This window comes from Pseudorasbora parva, chromosome 20 (genome assembly GCF_024679245.1).
Source record: "Pseudorasbora parva isolate DD20220531a chromosome 20, ASM2467924v1, whole genome shotgun sequence".
Lineage (NCBI taxonomy): Eukaryota > Metazoa > Chordata > Actinopteri > Cypriniformes > Gobionidae > Pseudorasbora > Pseudorasbora parva.
This window is the reverse complement of record NC_090191.1, coordinates 10,628,286-10,649,146: the sequence shown is the minus strand read 5'-3', so window position 1 is coordinate 10,649,146 and position 20,861 is coordinate 10,628,286. Positions and strand designations below refer to the sequence as shown.

The following is a 20,861-nucleotide window of genomic DNA, read 5'->3' as shown; positions in this document are numbered from 1 at the left end:
GAACTAATTTAAATATGTTTTTAGTACATTAATGGATCTTGAGAAACGAAATGTCATTGCTGGCTATGCAAGCCTCACTGAGCCATCGGATTTCAACACAAATGAGGGGGGTACAATCCACAAACCGTCTCTAACTCAAAATATCTGATTACAAATATAACAGTCTTTTATTCAGAATTCTAACAAGCGTTTTAAGAAGTAACAAAAAAAAAAAAGATCCATGATTTGTTACCAGAAGATAAAGCAGATAAAGAACAATCCTTCAAAATACCAGTAATCAGCAGGGTCCTTGGTGCATCTGGGAAGAAAAAAAGAACACTATGATTCTCTAAAAAAAATTAAAAAAAAAAAAAAAAGATTTTAAATAAATGTTTTTTTTTTTTTTTTTAATTATTTTTTACTTTAAACAAGCTCAATTTAATGTAATTAAAGTTTTCTTTTTGTCTTCTGTTTCATCTGGTAGGGTCTGGTAGCTGAGGGTCTTTCCCTCAATATTTTTAAGGGAATTAAATATAGGATTAATGACGGCATATTTTTTAACTAACTAAAAAGACATGAAAATACTTGAGATGGTTTACCACCCAAAAATGGAAATTCTGTCATCGTTAACTCATCCTCATGTCGTTTCAAACCTGTATAATTATTTCTTGATATATTTTGAGGAATGTTGGCAACCAAACTGCTTTCCTTTGTATGGAGAAAAAAAAAAAAAAACACTGAAAACAAATTGATCAAAATAAAGAAAGTCATACATGTTTGGAACAACATGAGGGTGAGTAAGTGATTGATAGACTTTTAATTTTGGTGTCAACTATCCCTTCAGTTTGTGTGTAGAATTTCCTGCAGAGTGTAGCTCTAAACATCTGCCTGGAATGTTCTGGTAGTTCTGAAAACCTTGATTAGGTGGTTCAGATGAGTTTAATTAGGCAAATTCAATTAAAAAAAGACAAGGTTTTTAAAAAATATATATGCTTTATAAGGGGACGTTTACACAACGCGTTTTGGACATTCATTTACACAACAATGGAGGTCTGGTGGCCTGAAAACACAATGTTTTTGAAAACAATACCGTTATCTCTGTGTAAACTTAATGGTGATGGACACACATGCGCATTACATGTTTAGTTTATAGGTATGCGTGTTTGAATGCATATGTGCGCAGACAAGGTAGGTCTGCGCACATATGCATTCTTTACCAATGGAATTGCCAAATCACTTGTCTAGAATGTATTAATACAGAGTTATTTAGTTGTTTTCGTAGAATTGTGCAAACAGGGATTTTTCAATAAATTATTGTCATTTGTATAACATTTTTTTAACAAACACGTCAGTATACACATCATGACAATAATCCAAGAGAATTGTGAAGCTCACATGATAAGATAACTTATTATTATTATGTAGTTTCTGAAGCATGCTTTAGTATAATGCAAGTTTATATTCAGATTTATTTTTCTAAGCACATTTTACCAATTCAAATCCAAAATTATAAGTGATATATTTTTTTTAAGAAAGGCTCGGAGTGAAAAATGTCTTGTATTCAGGTGTGCATCATTATTACACAGGTTTTCATTTATAGATAAACTGGGCAAAAAAAAAGGATTTAACTTAGACTGGAACGTCCTTTTTTTAAATACCCATGAGAAAGATGCAATACTAGAAATTGCACAATTAAGGCATGCCCATTGGACAGCAAAACATCGATTCAGCAAAAAAAACAGGTGAAGAAATAAATTAACTTCTAAAACAAATATGAATTAAGGTGAATTAGTTGTGAACCATCAGGAACCCTTTAGTCTCCAGAACCACAGGACCAGACACCACCAGAACTGCAACCTACATAGTCTCCAGAAGTGCAAGGTGTCAGGATATCAGAGACTTTTAAGAACCCTGAAATATGACCCCCACTTAATAAGAATCACAAGAGTCACTCTCAATCTGTCTATTATGTATGTCTTCATGTTTGATTCTTATTAAATGGTGTTTTTTAGGATTCTTTACCTAACTGAAGTGTCTGAGATGTCAGGACACCTTGCACTTCAGGAGACTCCAGGTAGGTTGCAGTTCTGGAAAATCGGCCTGTTTTTGTATGACCCTGCTGAATCAATAAGCATTTTGCTGTCCAATGGTCACACCTTAATTTTGATTATTGCATTAGTATTGCATCATTCCATTTTAATATTTTTTGACTCTTCAGTCTGAGTTAAATCTCTTTTTTAGCCCATTTTACCTTTTTCACTTTCAGCCTTCTTTAATTATACATCCCTTATAAATGATTTAATAAATTAATAGTAGTTATCAAGATTAATATGGTGTGGAATCATAGACTGTAAAAAAGATGGACAACAAGTCAGTTTTTAGGACTTGTGTGGCACACTTGTGTGAAATGGGTAAAATGTGCTTGGAAAAAAATAAGATCAGAATATCACCTTGTGTAATTATGCACACACTGTAGGCCTATATGGACTCACAAAGATGAATCACTTTTCCAACAATCTGTGGAAAGCTGGGATGGCATGATGAAGGGAAAATAGAGCATTTTGGAGTGCATTATACCTTTATGGTCTATGGTTTTATATACTGCATTGATACTTACTAGTGATGTACTTGTTTCTCTGTTGGTACCTGTTCTGCCCTGTAAACATTGTTCCGATGCTTGATCTAAAGAAAAGGAAAATAAAATAAAAAAAAGTTAAAATGAGCTTTATCTACTTTTAAAGTTTTATCATTAGCAGTTATCACAGTTGGAAAAGGAAATGTCAAAAATACTTGGAAAGAAACAGGCAGTCAAACATAATTTTAATCTCTCAAAGACAAGCACAAGCTTCATCATATTTTTATGTTGCTAAAAAAAAATATATATATATATATACATACATACATACATACATACATACATATATATATATATATATAAGAAAGCCGTACACACTGTGTATACTATATATATATATATATATATAGTGAAAATTGAAGTGAGCAGCAAGTAACCATTTTGTCCTCAAAGTTGATGTGTTAGAAGCCGGAAAAATGGGCAAGCGTAAGGATTTGAGCGAGTTTGACAAGGGCCAAATTGTGATGGCTAGACGACTGGGTCAGAGCATCTCCAAAACTGCAGCTCTTGTGGGCTGTTCCCGGTCTGCAGTGGTCAGGATCTATCAAAAGTGCTCCAAGGAAGGAACAGAGGAGAACCGGCCACAGGCTCATGGCACAGGCTCATTGATGCACGTGGGGAGCGAAGGCTGGCCCGTGTGGTCCGATCAAACAGACGAGCTACTGGAGCTCAAACTGCTCCAGAAGTTAATGCTGGTTCTGATAGAAAGCTGTCAGAATACACAGAGCATCGCAGTTTGTTGCGTATGGGGCGGCATAGCCGCTGACCAGTCAGGGTGCCCATGCTGACCCCTGACCCCGCCGAAAGCACCAACAGTGGCACGCGAGCATCAGAACTGGACCACGGAGCAATGGAAGAAGGTGGCCTGGTCTGAGGAATCACGTGTTCTTTTACATCACGTGGATGGCCAGGTGTGTCGCTTACCTGGGAAACACATGGCACCAGAAGAAGGCGAGCCGGCGGAGGCAGTGTGATGCTTTGGGCAATGTTCTACTGGGAAACCTTGGGGCCTGCCATCCATGTGGATGTTACTTTAACACGTCCCACCTACCTAAGCATTGTTGCAGACTATTTTACACCCTTTCATGGAAACCCTTTCCTTGGTGGCTGTGGTCTCTTTCAGCAGGATAATGTGCCCTGCCACAAAGCGAAGTGGTTCAGGAATGGTTTGAGGAGCACAGCAACGGGTTTGAGGTGTTGACTTGGCCTCCAAACTCCCCAAATCTCAATGGCAAATCAGCATATTTTAATTATGTGACACTGAAGACTGGAGTAATGATGCCATGCAATGTGCTTATTTCGAAGTTCAACAAAATTCAAAGTTAATGATTTTAACCAGAATTCATAATAATACTAAATAACTGAACAACATCCTTGAATATTTTGTGGGAGTGACACCCCTAGTGTAACAAATCTTAGCGGCCAGCATGATGTAATAGTCATAGAGAATAGGGATTCATATTCAGGTTGTGCCAGAGGCACTATGTGCATTTTTATATTTGAATGGAGGGGTTTAAAGGGATAGTTCACCCAGAAATGAAAATTAGCCCATAATTTACTCACCCTCAAATCATCCTAGGAAGTATATGATTCTTCTTCCAGACGAATACAATTATATTACAAAAGAAAAAGAATGTCATATACACCTAGGATGATTTGAGGGTGAGTAAATGATGGGCTAATTTTCATTTTTGGGTGAACTATCCCTTTAACACTTATAATTTGGCAACTCTGGGTTCATTGGGGGTCATTCCTATGTTCCCCACGTTTATATGGCACATAAGGGAAACATGACTATGATCTCCAAAAGATATAAAGTATGCTCTAATGACTCCAAGATTGGAAACAAGACCCTAAAAACATAGCTCACCCAAAAATGAGAATTCTCTTATCATTTACTCACACATATGTTGTCTAAACCTGAATTAACGTTACAAGTGAAACGTTACTTCTGTTTTCATGTGTTGTCTCCCACACGAATGACCTTCATATCTTCAACAAATGAAATTAAATATTAACATAACGACAAACTTCCAATAAAATGACTAACGTTACTACTGTGCATATCAGTAACGTTAACGTTATCAATTCACTGTCTTCGTGTTAGTATTACAATACTTACCACCCCTGAAGATCGTGAGGCTGGATTTTCTTCCCAAAATTTCTGGTTCATGAGGGAAACAAACACACAACAATATTAGCTATTTAACTTACTTACTAACAGAGGTATTTTCAAAAGACAGTTCACTCAATCCAAAGCTCCTATATTGATTTTTTTTATCTCAAACCTAGCTTATAATATTAACACATGCAAACAACGACAATAACGATAGCTGGTAGTTAATGATTACAGTATGCAACTTACTAATGTCGTTATTGGGGTAATCGCGATTTGATTATCACTTAAACATTTATATCTTGATGTAACAGAAGATTCTAAAAAATAAAAATAAAACTAACGTTAGTTAACTTACCTTCTGCAGTTCCAATATGTCCGTTACGTTGGTAAAAGTTGCCCATATGAATTTTTTTCTTTTTTCTTTCTTCTTTTGTCCTCCATTAACATCCCGCAACTTAAATTCGCCCAAAATATAAAACATTTTTTTTAAAAATAACCAAGTAGAAATCCATGTAAAACCGAACAGAACCGAAGTTAGCTACTGCATTACAGATGCCCGAGCAGTAACGTTAACGTTAGCAGCGCACACACTCACTCTACAACAAACGTATAATTCAAATTTGACCTGTAAAAGGCGCGCGCATTTGTCATTGGCCAGTATACCGGATGACAGTCAGAATAACCAATCATGCTCAAAGCAATACAGAGAGACAATGAATTAATGAATTGTTTAAATTGTGTGTGTGTATATATATATATATATATATATATATATATATATATATATATATATATATATATATATATATATATATATATATATATATATACATAAATATACATACATACATACATATATATATATATATATATATATATATATATATATATATATATATATATATATATATATATATATACCAACCCCTACTCTGCTAAACACATACAGCGTAAACACTGCATATGTATTAATTTCAATTTCTGCATCTTGGTGGCATTACAGTTACATTCATGTGACCTATAATGACCCTTTTACATTTGTACAAATTACTGACCTTTCCTTTAGAAATAATCTTGCCTATTGTCAACTTTCATTTTCCCTTTTACTGTGTGGCATTATAACATAACTTGTTGATTTAGGGTGGATGCTCTGTCCAAAGCAACACTTGTTTGCTAATATTGCCATAATTCCATACAAGTTACACCATACACAGATGAGGCTTTATGACCACCTTCCTAATATTGTGTTGGTCCCCCTTTTGCTGCTAAAACAGCCCTGACCCCTAAGATGTTAGCAGCAGATCCTTTAAGTCCTGTAAGTTGCAAGGCAGGGCCACCATGGATCAGACTTGTTTGTTCAGCACATCCCACAGATGCTCGATTGGATTGAGATCTGGGGAATTTTGAGGCCAAGACAACACCTCTGCTTTGTGTCAGGAGCATTATCTGCTGGAAGAGCCACAGCCACAGCCACCAGGAAATACCGTTTTCCATCAAAGGGTGTACACGGTCTACAACAATGCTTAGGTAGGGACGTGTTAAAGGAACATCCAAATGGATGGCAGGACCCAAGGTTCCCCAGCAGAACATTGCCCAAAGCATCACACTGCCTCCGCCGGCTCGCCTTCTTCCCATAGTGCATCCTGGGGCCATGTGTTCCTCAGGTAAGCCACACACACACACACACCCGGCCATCCACGTGATGTAAAAGCACACATGATTCATCAGGATTCGTGCTTTGTGGTCCAATTCTGATGCTCATGTGCAAATCATGGCGAAAAAAGGCCATCATTTACCCACCAAACCTGTACAAGTTTCTTTTTCTGTTTGTTATGAAGAATGTTGGTAACCAGACAGCTGACTGTCATCGACTACTGTTATGGAGGTCAGTTTGAAGTCAGTTAGCTGTCTGGTTACCAACATTCTTCATAACAGCTTCTGTGTTCAAACAGAAAAAGAAACTTGTACAGGTTTGATGGGTAAATAATGACAATTATTTTATTTTTTTTGGTGAACCATCCCTTTTAACTCCCGAATTTAATAGAAGAATGCTTTATTTTCAAATGTGTTTTTTTCCAAGGTTTTGACAAAAATAAACGTGTTTAACTATCATTTGTTTTTTCCTGATACTTATTTTACTTTTGTCAGAATTCTTGGCTTTCTTCATCTAGGCCAGAGTTGAATTTGTATATAATTTAAGAAAACAGAAAAAATACCATAATATAGTGATTTTCTCATAAATATTTGATTTACTGTTATTTGTCATTAATGATTTAATACTAAAACTTGCAGTCAAAATATTAATTTACAGATATTGTTTGTAATTTTACATTAATGTTTATCAAATTTATGAAAACAGAGATCTACTCTTTAAATAATAGTCATTTTCCTGTATAAAAAATAAGAATTACTGTTATTTGTCATTAATGATATAGTCCTTAAAATAATAGTCAAGTTGTTAATTTACAGATATTGTTTGTAATTTTACATGAATTTTATGTAATTTATGAAAATAGAAAAAATTACTGTATAAATAATAAGGTAATTTCCTGTATTAAAAACTGAGAATTACTGTAATTTGTCATGAAGGATATGATCCTTAAAATAATGGTTGAGTTGTTAATTTACAGATATTAATTGTAATTTTACATGCATTTGTATGTAATTTATGAAAACAGAAAAATACTATATAAAAAATACAGTATTTTTTCTGTATAGAAAAATAAGAATTACTGTAATTTGACATTAATGATATAGTCCTTAAAATAATAGTCAAGTTGTTAATTTACAGATATTGTTTGTAATTTTGCATGAATTTTTATGTAATTTATGAAAATAGAAACAAATACTGTAAAAATAAGGTAATTTCCTGTATAAAAAAACTGAGAATTACTGTAATTTGTCATGAATGATATATTCATTAAAATAATGGTCAAGTTGTTAATTTACAAATATTATTTATAATTTTACATGCATTTGTACGTAATTTATGAAAACAGAAAAATATTATTTAAAAAATACAGTAATTTTCTTGTATAAAAAATAAGAATTACTGTAATTTGTCATTAATGATATAATCCTTAAAATAATGGTCAAGTTGTTAATTTACAGATATTGTTTGTAATTTTACATAGTTTTAAACATAATTAAAAATTACAAAAAAATACTGTAAAAAATTTAGAGTTATTTTCTGTAATTTTAGGATTTTTTTTTACAGTGTATAAACTTCTAACAAGACAGTCGTTTACTTATATGATGTTAAACAAATACAATTTAACCACAAATAAACAAAAAGTTGTTTATAAAGTACTTACACTTGAAAACAGCTGCATCTCCGTTTTCCGCCATTTTCAAATATAACGCCAGCTCCTCTCTCCCGTGGCATCATGGGATAGTAAAGTGTCCATCGTATGCGCACTTTATAATCTCGCCGGAAGTAGTATGCCATCCGGGTACTTTTCGCATACTGTTTTTCGAATTCTATGAATTCGGACATACTACTCTGCTCGCGTACTGTTTTTCGCATACTATATAGTATGGAAGTACGCGATTTCGGACGCAACCTTGGTCTCAGAATTATGCAAACACTAGCATCACAAGGTCACCTGGTGAGTTTGTCAGTGAGTAATCTGAGATTTTGTCCCTGTAAATCATATATACATACTACATAACATACACACAAATCTTAAGTAACTAACTTCCATATTTATTAATTTTTTGGGTCTTGGAAGAAATCTCTTAAAAAAACGTTTACTTTAGTTTATAATCACTATTTGTATTATCCAATTTTCTAGCAAAGGCACATTAATAAATGTATTAATCCACTCAAAAACTTATGAACACGTATATTTACGATTAAAACATTAAAAGACAAGGTAATGTTATTGATTTATTTTTACAAGGTAAAAATAAATTGTAGCCTTAGAAAGACAGTAGAAGGAAAATGTTTCAGTTCTTTGATATCATAAATTTGTTTTGATCACATTTGACTTTTTAATAAAGGGATAATCTGGTAAAAAACATTTATGCATTACTGTGATTTTAGACAGCAGAGTGTGAACGGGACTTTTATTTTGGTCTTTGCATATGACGTCATAAAACGGCGCCGCGCTTATGCATCGGTTTGTAATTCGGCTGAGGGAAGGTTTGTTTTTAAGAATTTGCAGTTTAAATCGACAGAAACCATTCAATGTTTTATAGTTTTTACAATCGATGAGACATTAGTTTATTAGAATATAATATTGGAATGCTTAATCTAACTTTAACGAAGTATATTGTGTGCTTGTAAAGCGCATTCACACGAGAAACAGTAAAGATGCGTCTCATTTCGCGCTATTATTCTTGAATCAAGTAACAATAAACATGAGTTTGGCCACTGGATAGTGATGAAGAAACTGAGCTGCATTTACACTGCTTAAAACAGTTGGAAATGCAGCAAGAACAAACATTTTTTTAACAAACTAACTGCTAATATTTTCATGAAATTTAATTAAAAAAAATAGCTTATAATTCATTATCAAATATAGATCATAAATGCCTAAATAAGTCTGTATGGTTTGTTATTTTATTCATATTTTAATATTTTTAAAAAAATCATTTTAAGTCAATTTGAGACACACCCAGATATTTATTTTTTATGTATTTTTCTGCCTTTGAATTATTCTCATCTTAATCATGACAGAGTGTCCAAATACAGGAAAAAACTCCTGGTGAAGCGACCAAGATCCACATGACGTGACACAATATTATAAAAATGGCATTTATTAAAGAGGAGATTGAAGACACAAAAATAACATTTATTAAAGAGGAGAGTGAAGATGTGAAGATTGAAGAAGACATGAATATTGAAGAAACATTGAGACTGAGAGTGAAACATGAAGAAACTGAGGATCAAACAGGTTAGTTTCATTTTTAAAGCTGAACTCCGTCATTTAATCCTTATTAAAATGTCCAGCTCTACAGAAATAGAAAATATACAGAGCTATAATAATAATAATAGATTTTATGTATAATGAACTTTTCATTTAGTAAAATCTCAAAGTGCTACAAGGTGAAAAAAATAACATGAATAAAAAGTAAAAATATAGAATAATAAAAACAATCAACACATAATAAAAGCCTTTCTTAACAGAAAAAAAATCTGTTTGCTGTTTTAAAAAATCTTTTAATCTGTTAAAAAGATTATAGCCTAATACAGCGACTATACAGAAGTTGGCAAAACAAAACAATTATTCTCTGTAAAATTAGACCCCATATCTTCCTCCGAGCTGAAAATATTTTTTGCTTAAAAGACCAAAACAGTGCACCCAGTCTTAAAGAGCAGAAAGTCTGAAGGGGAGTATGCTAATCTTGTACAGGAGCTGGTTCCGCACTTAATTTTAAAAGTCTGTTACCCCTTTTCCATCAGAATGAAGCGGGTGCTAGTTCGGAGCCAATGCTAGTACCAGATCATAGTTGGTTTGACTTGAGAGCCTTCTAAGAACCGTTTGCTTTTCCACATGCTAAGAGCCACAACAGAGCCAGGTCTTGCGTCATACCAGAGTTCTGCACATGTCCATCCCAGACCCGTTAATATTTGGCCCGTTACCCGATCTGTGCCCGCAATAAATCACACACGCTAAAATCGTTCTAGTTAAAATGCTTCCACACACACTGCCACACACACACATAATAAAACAAACACAACTCAAAGTTTAATCCAGGTCTGGTGATCTCTCGTCCTTTATTGGTGTCGCTCGTCCTTATATGCCTCAGAGCGCCCTCATGAGAAAATGTTCTAAATTTTGTGACACCACTAGGAGGGTAACGGTACAGCTTGCTCATGGTTCGGTTTGTATCACAGTTTAAGGTTTGCTATTTCAGTATAGTTTGGTATTTGCTATGTTCATGTTGACATATTTTTGTGTGTTTGTCGGTTCAAGCGCAAGATTTGAAAAAAAAACTAAATATTTGCATGCTGTGAAGCGTGCGTGCTCAGAGTGCACAGAGACAGATCTTCTCACAGTGCACGCAAGTTCACATTTGTGTCTTCTGGCACTACCTATGGGCTCTACAAACGGGTGATGACGGAATTTTTTTTTTATATTTGCACCTTCTGCAGCACTCGCATGCATTGATTTTTTTTTTTTTTACAAAGAGAGACCATTTTGCCAGTTTTTCTTTTGTTAATCGATGTTGTTTCGACAGAGGCTACATCTACACTAAAAGCTTTCATCTAAAAATGCTCCGCGTCCACACTATCATTTTCAATCGTTTTCCAAAAAATGTTCATCTACACTGAAACGTCTGAAAACGCTTACATACCTGTACTGTGCATGAGCAAATCCAAGACGCTTCGACTTGCATCATTTCCGCTACTTGTTTATTTACTCTTTGAAATTCTGCGGCAATGTCGAAAAAAGGCACTGAGTTTTTAAAATGGGCCGACAGTGAGGTGTTGTTGCTGCGAGTAACACATGAATATAAAATGTGAATTGGTCATACCACTGCATCACATGGCTAAAAATGCGTCATCGTATTTAAAAGCCTCCGTTTTCACAGTCCACACTACGACGCGAAGACAACGTTTTCAAATTTATCCGCTTTGGAGAGCGTTTTCAAAACTGTACGGTTTTCATTGACTTAAAACACTGTCTCAGTTTGGACGGAAGGCCAAAACCGAGAGAAAAATATACGTTCTCAAATGAAAACGTATTAGTGTGGACATGGTCAGAAACATACATAAAGCATTATCTTCAAGTTATAACTCGTATATTAAAGATGGGTCATTAGATGCGAGATGAACCGCGGTGCGAGTGCATGCCAGCACCTTTTACGACGGCACCCCGGTTGGGAAACTCTGGTCTATAGAATCAACTGTTTTTAACCTGCATCAACAGGGTCAACGTTGTTTTGCACTGTATTTGGACTTAAAACGGCGCTAGTTTTCGAGTTCAAAAACCTATGAGCTACCGAGTTACAGAAAGATACAGAACATACAAGACTGGTGAAGCGCTTGCGTGCTTCTAGTAAACACAGAAACTGGAAAACGGCATTCTTTTGAATCTCCTTTGACTGCAACTCTGGAAGACTTGGAGTTAAGCTTTTCTCTGAAAAAAAGAGCAGCACTGAAGTTATACTTAAGAAGGGAAGGTGTGCTGAGTTTTGTTGACCGGATACGGCAAAAGTTTAATCTTTCAAATAGCTCTACTTCACCTTCTTTGCTCCGGTTGGTTGTAGCGCTATCCAATTGTATGCACACCATGCAGAGGGAGTTTGAAAAACGTACTCGGTTACTTTCGTAACCTCGGTTCCCTGAGAGAGAGGAACGAGTATTACGTATGGGGAAAACTCCTTTTCTCGAGAATATGAAGCAAAACTTTATTAATAAAGGTATCCATGTAAAACGTAGTGCCGCTGTACGGCCATAGCCCAGCGCGAGGAGCGCTCTGATTGGCCGGGCCGCGGCAACTGCAGGAACCTATGGTGAGGCGGCTGAGAGGAACGAACCAATGGGGGGCGTTCCAGAAAGCCCGCCGTAAAAGGTGCTTATATTTGCATACAGGAGGCTATATAAGACCCTGATTCGCCATAGGTGTCAGGTTTTAAGATCGACTGAAGCGATACCTGAGAAGCATAAACACGGCACGGAACGTAATACTCGTTCCTCTCTCTCAGGGAACCGAGGTTAGGAAAGTAACCGAGTACGTTCCCTTTCGAGAGAGGTTCCTCGTATTACGTATGGGGAACACAATGTAAAGCGCTGTGTGTGCTGACTGACCCAGTATACCCAAAGCACATGTCAATAAACCCCTGAGAGACCGACAGAGGTGGCTTGGGGAATGAAGAACCGGAAGAGTCGGTTCGTTTGAACAGCTGATCGGACATAGTTGGATCTTATGATGAATGAATAGTGCCTAAGGACTAATGTGTACAGGCCAAAACGTAAGGCTATCTGTTTGCCAGGGTCAAGATAGAGCCTAGATGGAGAGAAGCCCTGCTTGTAGAGCTGGAACCTCCAATTTGTAGATTCTGATAAAAGTGGACGGAGAGGCCCAGCCTGCCGCCGCACAGATATCTTCCAAAGAAATGCCACATGACCAAGCCCAAGATGAGGCCATTCCTCTAGTGGAGTGGGCTTTAACGCCTATAGGGCAAGTCAGGTTTTTAGACTCATATGCCAGCTTGGACGGGGACACTCTGTCCCCGTCCAAGGAGCCAAAGCTTTGACAACGCTGTGGTTCACTTTGACGGGAAGACGGCCCCATTTCCATGCGTAAGGAGGGACACGGGCGTGTAGCCAACGCTGGAGGGGACGCATGTGTAACAGTCCCAGCCTGAGCACTGACGATGCCGAGGCCATAAGGCCGAGCACCCTTGAAAATGTTTCAGGGGAACACGAGTCCCGGCTTTGAATGAAGCCGCCATGTTCTGGACGGATAGTGCGCGCTGTGTCGTTAGCCGCGCGTTCATAAGTCTCGAGTCTAAAATTATGCCCAGAAAAGATATCTTTTGAGTGGGGGACAGCGAGCTCTTGGCGATATTGATCTTGAGACCCAAACAGTCTAAACGGTTGAGGAGCCAGGATCTTTGTGTTAGTAGTTTTGCATGAGACTGGGCTATCACTAGCCAGTTGTCGAGGTAGTTGAGCACCCGCATCCCTTTCAGCCTGAGCGGGGCTAATGCCGCGTCCATACAATTCGTAAACGTGCGGGGCGCCAGGGATAACCCGAATGGCAGGACCGTGTACTGATAAGCCTGCCCTTGAAGGCGAATCTCAAGAATGGCCTGTGGTGGGGGGCTACCTGAACGTGAAAGTACGCATCTTTCAGATCTATCGTGAAAAACCAGTCCCCGGGGCGAATGTGCGCGAGGATCTGTTAAAAGTATCGGCTGTAGAAGCCCGACTCGCTTCGGGAAGGGGAAATGGACTCCCCTGCACCCTTCTCTAACAGTTTCGAGATTTCGGCGCGAAAGCGCGGGGGCCTGCGAGCGAACTGTAGCGAGTAGCCCCTTTTTCCTATGTTCACAACCCAATTTGATACACCGGGCATGGCTTGCCAGGCGTGAGCCCGACGCGATAGTGGCTGGAGCCGGCGCGGATAAGAGGGGCTCTGCACGAGCCGCAGGAAATGCGAGGCATTTGCAACAACGCCTCACGCTCTTTTAGAAGGAAGAGAGAATAAAAGGATACTGGCACCGGATGGCGTAGCTGGAACGGCGGAGACCGGGGGAATCCGTCGTCCTCAGCTGCAGGTTCCGCTGGTGCTTGTTCGACGGCTGTGCTTCTTCCGGAGGTCAGCGAAGGTGTCGCTGAAGGAGATAAAATCTGACACCTATGGCGAATCAGGGTCTTATATAGCCTCCTGTATGCAAATATAAGCACCTTTTACGTCTGGCTTTCTGGAACGCCCCCCCATTGGTTCGTTCCTCTCAGCCGCCTCTCTTGAACCTCTCTCGAAAGGGAACAACCGTTTATCTTATAAACCGTTGTCTTATATTCGGCTATATACGGTAATACAAACAAGTCGGTTGTTGCCTTGGAGACGCAATAATTTACAGATGCGATGTAAATATGCCTGCATTATGAAAGTATGGCCAGGTTTTTTTTTTTACGGAATTAATTTAATAATAGTTTGAAGGGCTATTGAAGGGAAGGTCTGAGCTTGAAATTTAGTCAGTATCACTAAGTGAAGTGTCAGGGTGGCGGAGGGATGCAGAAAAGTGATATACCTCCACTAAAGCTGATTAAGTAGGCCATTTGAACATGCTCCTCTCAAACTTTAATAAATTAATTTGTCGCTTGAATTCTGCAATCTCGAGATGCAGACATGTAAGAGGCTAACAATTAGCTGAACAAACTTTTTTTAATAGTTACACGTAGCATAGATTTTAAAATCTTAGAACATGGCAACATAATACCTCGTTCTACAATATTTCTACCACTGACTTACGGCCATTTCACACCGTAAGCGTGAGCAGTGCATGAGCTGCATGTCAGCGTAACTACACCATCACTGCAGCTGCACGAGAGTATTTACACGAAGCATTTGTACAGCAAAGTATGGTGCAGTATAAATCTACTCAGTCTAAATGTTTGTTGTCTGTTGCTTTGCCATTAAACTGGTGTTAATTTGCTTCTGTCTCTTTTCGTCTCAGACCTGATGGCGCTGAAAGAAGAGCATGAAGTACTAAATGAAATGGAAGAGAGAGATCAATATAAGAATCATCATGATTTCATAACTGAAGAGAAAACTTTTATTCGCTCACTGACTGAAAACACTTCTTCAAGAAAAAAGGCTAAAAAGACCAGAAGTAATTTCACCTGCCAACAATGTGGAAAGTGTTTAAGTCAGCATAACAATCTTAAAGTCCACATGAGACTTCATACTGGAGAGAAGCCTTACACCTGCAAACAGTGTGGAAAGTGTTTCAGTCACCATAACAGTATTAAAGTCCATATGAGAATTCACACTGGAGAGAAGCCTTATACCTGCCAACAGTGTGGAAAGGGTTTCACTGATAAAGGAACCCTTGAGGTACACATGAGAATTCACACTGGAGAGAAGCCTTACGCCTGCCAACAGTGTGGAAAGAGTTTCACTCATAGAGCAACCCTTGAGAATCACATTAAAATTCACACTGGAGAGAAACCTCACACCTGCCAACAGTGTGGAAAGAGCTTCACTCGAACAGGGGATCTTAAAGGCCACATGAGACTTCATACTGGAGAGAAGCCTTACACCTGCCAACAGTGTGGAAAGAGTTTCTCTCATAAAGTAAGCCTTAACAGACACCTAAGAATTCACACTGGAGAGAAGCCTTACGCCTGCCAACAGTGTGGAAAGAGCTTCACTCGAAAAGGAAATCTTAAAGGCCACATGAGACTTCATACGGTAGAGAAGCTTTTCACCTGCCAACAGTGTGGAAAGAGCTTCACTCGAAAATGGCATCTTAAAGTCCACATGAGATTTCACACAGGAGAGAAGCATCGTACCTGCTAACAATGTGGAAAGACTTTTGCTCAAAGAGTAAGTCTTAACAGACACATGAGGATTCACACTGGAGAGAAGCCTTAGGCCGGAGACACACTGCGAGACACACTGTCAGCTGCGGCGCTGCTGGTATTGATGTACAGGGAAGCCCTATACTTCATGTTAAATATAAATATATTGCCTATTGATACAGCAAAGACAACGTCAGCAGTAGCCTGACCATACATATTTATGTTGTTGATGGCAAAATAGGCTACAGAATATTCCGTTCTGTATTGACTGGTTTAATATTTCAAAATCAATAATTGTTGTTTTTTTATTACTACAATTAGGCCTACAGACTTTCAAACATGAAAATGTCCTTTATTAATATGTATTCGTGTCAAAATGGCATATAAACATCTTTTCCTATTCTATTTAGCCTAGAAACGCTTCCAACACGCTCGTGTGTCGCGTGAAAAATAGGCGTCTCTTCTATTTGAAGCATGCATGCTTTGACCGCGCGTGTGACGCAGGAAGTATGAAAGCTCTTACCGGTTAACATGGGAGCCGAAATAAAAACAGACACGCCACGTAACCGAGATGCTCACAACACGCTTGCAGTGTGTCCCCGGCCTTACATCTGCCATCAGTGTGTAGTGCTGGGACCGTATGGTTTAGTGGTAAACCACTTTTAAACCGGGATGCCACGCCCCCTGTTGCATGTCTTGTTGTGGATGCTACGCACACTAATCTTCTATAGTTTGCTCTTTAAATTAAATTGAGAGTGTATTACTAATGCATATTCTATTTTAAATTCTGTAGTCTATGCCAGATATATATATATATATATATATATATATATATATATATATATATATATATATATATATATAGTCTTGTTCAAAATAATAGCAGTACAATGTGACTAACCAGAATAATCAAGGTTTTTAGTATATTTTTTATTGCTACGTGGCAAACAAGTTACCAGTAGGTTCAGTAGATTGTCAGAAAACAAATGAGACCCAGCATTCATGATATGCACGCTCTTAAGGCTGTGCAATTGGGCAATTAGTTGAAAGGGGTGTGTTCAAAAAAATAGCAGTGTCTACCTTTGACTGTACAAACTCAAAACTATTTTGTACAAACATTTTTTTTTTCTGGGATTTAGCAATCCTGTGAATCACTAAACTAATATTTAGTTGTATGACCACAGTTTTTTAAAACTGCTTGACATCTGTGTGGCATGGAATCAACCAACTTGTGGCACCTCTCAGCTGTTATTCCACTCCATGATTCTTTAACAACATTCCACAATTCATTCACATTTCTTGGTTTTGCTTCAGAAACAGCATTTTTGATATCACCCCACAAGTTCTCAATTGGATTAAGGTCTGGAGATTGGGCTGGCCACTCCATAACATTAATTTTGTTGGTTTGGAACCAAGACTTTGCCCGTTTACTAGTGTGTTTTGGGTCATTGTCTTGTTGAAACAACCGTTTCAAGGGCATGTCCTCTTCAGCATAGGGCAACATGACCTCTTCAAGTATTTTAACATATGCAAACTGATCCATGATCCCTGGTATGCGATAAATAGGCCCAACACCATAGTAGGAGAAACATGCCCATATCATTATGCTTGCACCTCCATGCTTCACTGTCTTCACTGTGTAGTTTGGGGGGAGTTTCACAAACTGCCTGTGGCCCTTGGACCCAAAAAGAACAATTTTACTCTCATCAGTCCACAAAATGTTCCTCCATTTCTCTTTAGGCCAGTTGATGTGTTCTTTGGCAAATTGTAACCTCTTCTGCACATGCCTTTTTTTAACAGAGGGACTTTGCGGGGGATTCTTGAAAATAGATTAGCTTCACACAGACGTCTTCTAACTGTCACAGTACTTACAGGTAACTCCAGACTGTCTTTGATCATTCTGGAGGTGATCATTGGCTGAGCCTTTGCCATTCTGGTTATTCTTCTATCCATTTTGATGGTTGTCTTCCGTTTTCTTCCACGTCTCTCTGGTTTTGCTCTCCATTTTAAGGCATTGGAGATCATTTTAGCTGAACAGCCTATCATTTTTTGCACCTCTTTATAGGTTTTCCCCTCTCTAATCAACTTTTTAATCAAAGTACGCTGTTCTTCTGAACAATGTCTTGAACGACCCATTTTCCTCAGCTTTCAAATGCATGTTCAACAAGTGTTGGCTTCATCCTTAAATAGGGGCCACCTGATTCACACCTGTTTCTTCACAAAATTGATGACCTCAGTGATTGAATGCCACACTGCTATTTTTTTGAACACACCCCTTTCAACTAATTGCCCAATTGGACAGCCTTAAGAGCGTGCATATCATGAATGCTGGGTCTCATTTGTTTTCTGACAATCTACTGAACCTACTGGTAACTTGTTTGCCACGTAGCAATAAAAAATATACTAAAAACCTTGATTATTCTGATTAGTCACATTGTACTGCTATTATTTTGACTGTATATCCTACATTTTAAAATAAATGCTTAAACATCCATTTATGCATACGTGTTTATTTTCTGTCAGTGAAACAACCCACTACAGCCTGTAAAATATTTAAATGATTATAAGTAAATAATGGTAATCCTAAGAATATAAGAGAATTAAATATTTGCAAAAGGTTCAACCCAGTGCTCTGGTGGAGTTAAATAGTCTGAAATAGGTGCTCTTGGGAAAGGGAAAAGTCAGATGACAATAAAGGCAGGTCCAAGGGACTCAGTAGTATGTAAACGAAGGATAAGGAAATAATTAAAAAGCCTTTCTTAGGTATGGCTTAAGTCATTTTAAAATACAATAACCAGCATGTTTCGACCCACAATGGTCTTTATCAGGGCAAAGCAACACAATGAATGAGAATGATACCAACTTATAAGTTAAACCCCACCCATAAACCAACAACATTCAATTATCCTAATAAGGCCTAATACAATCAATTCACCCAATGAGGCAATCAGTTCTACAGGATTGGGGATACCAACGTAAAAAAAAAACTAAAAAACTCCCCTTTATCGTGGGCTACCTGGAGAGGAAAACAAAGCAAGTATCACAAATTAGAAAGAAACAAACACCACCCAAAGACAGAAAAAGCAAAAGTAAGCATAAAAAGCAAGACCATCATAAAGACATAGAAAATACATCATAAAAAACACTTGAACTCTGTCCTCGTTCAGACCTGGATAACGAAGCGCATCCAGCTAATCGATCCAAAATGACTCACGCTGGTTAAGTTCACGGATCCTATCATCTCCTCTATCCAAAGGTCTCACATGCTCCAAAACCTCTATTTTTAGTAGGGAATCATTCTTATTGTGCATATATAAAAAGTGTTGGGCCATCTGATAATCAGGATTACTGGTACGAATAGCATACTTATGCTCCGCCAATCGATCACGCAGACGACTTTTAGTACGACCAACATAAAACATCCTTACATGGGCAAGATAAGTGATAAAAGACAAATGTGGTGTTACAATTTATGAAATCATTTAGCTTGATTGTTTTGTTAGATTTAAAATCCACAACATTTTTTAAGGGGATGACATTACTACAATGGGGGCAGTTCATGCAACGGTATAACCCGATTGGTCTCTTTAGCCAACTTTCTTTCTTCTCAGGAGGAAGATAGCTATGTACCAACTTATCACGGAGAGTCGGGGACCTTCTGTAAGAAACCAAAGGAGGTTGAGGAAAGACCTGTTGGAGGACAGGGTCAGAATTAATAATGGTCCAATTATTGTGAATAATCCATTTATTGGTATAGCCTCTATACTATACTGTGTGATAAAAAAAGGGGCGGGATTGAGTATCTTTTATGTGCCTTCTTAATCAAGCTATCACAAAGGTTCAAGGATTGGGCTCTGGAACGTGCATAAGCGACGATATCTGGTTTGTAAGCTCTTTTAATAAAGCGTTCAGACATATCATCTGCCTGCTTTTCAAAATCAACATTAACATCACATATGTGACATAGCCGCTGGAATTGGCCAAATGGCACATTATCAATGAGGTGTGGAGGATGAAAAGAGTCAGCCCTAAGAATGGTGTTTCTAGATGTCTTCTTTCTAAACATATTGGTATGTAACTTCCCCTCTGAATCAATGGAAATTCTTAGGTTACAAAAATCAATGCTGTTTTTGGAGTATTCTATGGACAATTAAATATTACTATTAATCGAATTAAGGTATTGGTGAAACTCCAGTACCTGAGTCTCAGTGCCAGTGGCGCCTCCAGAAATTTTTCATAGGGGTGGCCAGATGGGGCCACTTAAAATCTTGGGGTGGCACACCAAAACTAGAACCCATAATTTCAGATTTTTATTCTACTGGTGTAGTACAGTGGTTCTCAAACCTGTCCTGGGGACCCCCAACCAGTACACATTTTGCATGTCTCCCTCATCAAACACACCTGATTCAAATCATCAGCTCATTATTAGAGACTCTAAGATTTGAATTGGGTGTGTCTGATGAGGGAGACATGCAAAATGTGCAGTGGTGAGGGGTCCCCAGGACAGGTTTGAGAACCACTGGTGTAGTAAACCGGCCTGTAGCACGTCACGACACATAATTCCCCGTCGTCTTTTACTAAAAAATATTTTTTGACTTATTTACTTACCAGTAGTCTTCGTCTTCTAACGTTAACTTCTTTTGAAATTGTTGACTGACAGGCATGCACTGACCTGTTGCTGTCTGAGTGCGCAAAGTTTATTAATAAGTCTATTAATTTAAGAGGCTCTTCAGTTCAAATTATCCAGTACCAAAATAATAATACTCTTTATTTTCCAAGTTCATAAATGATTTTCAAAACGGATTTGGAAAAAAAAAACCATACACACAAAATGACTTATTTTAAATATTATATATATATATAAAAGTCTTGGGCATATCAAAGATTAGTAACAACTTTAGCTTTGATGCATTGTTAGTTTTTGTGCAGCATCAAATTTTTCCTCCCTCATTTACTGTTTGTGGCTGTTTTTGCCCCACTGACTTCCATTATAGCCACATTTTTTGATTGGAAAGCCATGACACCATATAATCATGCATTCTTGATTGTTGGTGGTTTTCCCAGTTGGGAAGAGGTCAAATGTGTAATTTTTACAGTTGATAACCAGGTAGCACACCTGCTATCAAGGGGTTATTACCCTTTAG

At 37.8% G+C, this 20,861-nt stretch overlaps 1 protein-coding gene and 1 long non-coding RNA gene across 2 annotated transcripts; one reads left to right on the top strand and one right to left on the bottom strand.

The window, feature by feature from the left end:
* Positions 1–45: 45 nt before the first annotated feature.
* On the bottom strand, positions 46–5,367 carry LOC137049422 (uncharacterized). Its single transcript, XR_010899583.1, has 4 exons — positions 5,089–5,367; positions 4,737–4,778; positions 2,597–2,661; positions 46–298 (listed from the first exon to the last, which is right to left on the bottom strand). It is a non-coding gene; the product is annotated as an uncharacterized lncRNA (long non-coding RNA).
* A 3,520-nt stretch (positions 5,368–8,887) lies between these two features.
* Positions 8,888–16,509, top strand: LOC137049332 (zinc finger protein 501-like). The gene is made up of 2 exons (XM_067427851.1): positions 8,888–9,631; positions 14,871–16,509. Exons 1-2 carry the CDS (start codon positions 9,487–9,489, stop codon positions 15,713–15,715), a joined length of 990 nt encoding a protein of 329 aa, XP_067283952.1. The 5' UTR covers positions 8,888–9,486; the 3' UTR covers positions 15,716–16,509.
* Positions 16,510–20,861: the final 4,352 nt, after the last annotated feature.